At 38.7% G+C, this 1,913-nt stretch overlaps 1 protein-coding gene across 1 annotated transcript in view; it reads right to left on the reverse strand.

The window, feature by feature from the left end:
* Nucleotides 1-1,913, reverse strand: part of SCCPDH (saccharopine dehydrogenase (putative)) — a 41,071-nt gene that overhangs the window by 27,273 nt on the left and 11,885 nt on the right. Inside the window, exon 5 of the mRNA XM_007458076.1 lies at nucleotides 1,346-1,395. Coding sequence (XP_007458138.1) covers nucleotides 1,346-1,395 — 50 coding nt within the window. The remainder of the gene's footprint in view (nucleotides 1-1,345; nucleotides 1,396-1,913) is intronic.

Below are 1,913 nucleotides of genomic sequence, written 5' to 3' on the forward strand. Positions count from 1 at the left end.
GGGCCTGCCACCCCCTTCCCCCCCCCCCCCCCCCAATTGTGAGAGCCTACACTGACTGAGGAGCAAGTAATGCAGAGATGGGAAGAGGAAGAGAAAAAAATGAGTTCCGATAATACCATTTGAACATCCAGATCCAGCCATACTGTTTACTTGCAGATGTTTGGTTAAATGAATCAATAAATTCCTTTCTGTTTTGTTGGTTTAAACCAGGTTGAGTTGGCTTTCTAACTCATGTTCCCCAGAGCTCCAAGCGTCCTTTCTCATTTCTGAGCCTTTGTTTAGGTTGCTGCCTCTCACCTTCCAAATGCTATTCACTTTTCAAGGTTCAACTTAATAAGGCTTCTATGAGGCATTCCCAAATTACTCAGGCCCACTGTCACTTCCCTTTATTCTGATACTCTAGTGGATATTATCTGTAACCACAAATTTTAGCAAGTTTTATATAGTTCTTCATGTTTATTCATCTGAACCTACAATCCAGACAAATAAAACCATTACTTAAACATGCTCCACTCCATCCCACAGTTACATCTTTATTAAACTATTTCCTCTCTTCCTTATCCACATCTCCTCAGCACCAACCTTTAAAATTCCATATCCCAGCTTCTCCAAAAAGTCCTTGATCTCTGGCCTCCCAGCTAGATGTAACTCCCCATTCTCAGAATCCTATAGTATTTCATCTGACCTCTTTTTTTGTCTCCTGCTCGTCTAAATTATTCCCTTTAAGGGTTTGCATGTTGTTTATTTATGTGTCACACTATCTTGCACTACTATATTTACTTGTATTACACAATATGTGAAACTCTGAATATTTTTTAAAGAGAATAAATACTTATGAAGCCTCAAGTATAGACGGAGAATTGTGTTAGACACTACTGGCAGTAAAACCACTACCACAAAACATGGTCCTTTCCCAGAAATGCAACTATCTTATGCTCCCAAATAGACCATAAATTCAGTAAGATTACATTTACATTATACATTTCTTGTACGGCCACAAGAGCACCTAACTCCAAGTTAGGCACATAATAAAAATGCACTGATTTGCACTAAGGTGGTAATTTTCTAGGCTGACAACATTCATCACATAACAATGTTAGATCTTTAGTGTTAGGATGATGGTAACTCATTCTAATAATGAACTGTGCAGTTTTAAACAAATTCTATTTTAAGTCATAATAACTCACAGCAATCTTTACTTTTTAAAATTAAACAGTGACTTTCATACACTAAAAATTAGCCTGTATATACAACTTAATTAACTGAAACCTTTTTAACAGGCAAGTATCATTTCCAAAATGTTTTTAATATTAACAAAGAAAACACGTGACAAACAAAAACTAACCTCAGGTCCTGAATGTACAGTCAGGAAACTTTCCACAGCAGTCAATGTACCTAAAAGAGAAGGAAAACGGTAAAAGTAAAATCAAATAAAAATCTATTAACCCAGGATAAGTAATAATAAGCTATTCCTATTCATTTATGGAACATTTTTATTAGGCCTACAGCTGATATAATCAGGAAAATCTGTGCTATAACAGTATTATTAGGTTATCGTAAACAGATTTAAGGAGCAGCTAAAGCCAGATAAATTATCAGAAAAATAGTAGTTTAGTATAAATTAACTGCTGGTACTCACAAAATCTTTTCTAGTATTCAAACTGACATTGCAAAAAATCTCTTCCAATAAGGCAACAATTTAGCTCACTGATTCTGGAAGGCCATCAGTTCTCAAAACTACATCTATGGGCTTCCCTGGTGGCGCAGTGGTTGAGAGTCTGCCTGCCGATGCAGGGGACACGGGTCCGTGCCCCGGTCCGGGAAGACCCCACATGCCGCGGAGCGGCTGGGCCCGTGAGCCATGGCCGCTGAGCCTGCGCGTCCGCAGCCTGTGCTCCGCAACGGGAGAGGCC

The sequence above is a fragment of the Lipotes vexillifer genome, unplaced genomic scaffold (genome assembly GCF_000442215.2).
Source record: "Lipotes vexillifer unplaced genomic scaffold, Lipotes_vexillifer_v1.1 scaffold1315, whole genome shotgun sequence".
In the NCBI taxonomy this organism is placed as follows: Eukaryota; Metazoa; Chordata; class Mammalia; order Artiodactyla; family Lipotidae; genus Lipotes; species Lipotes vexillifer.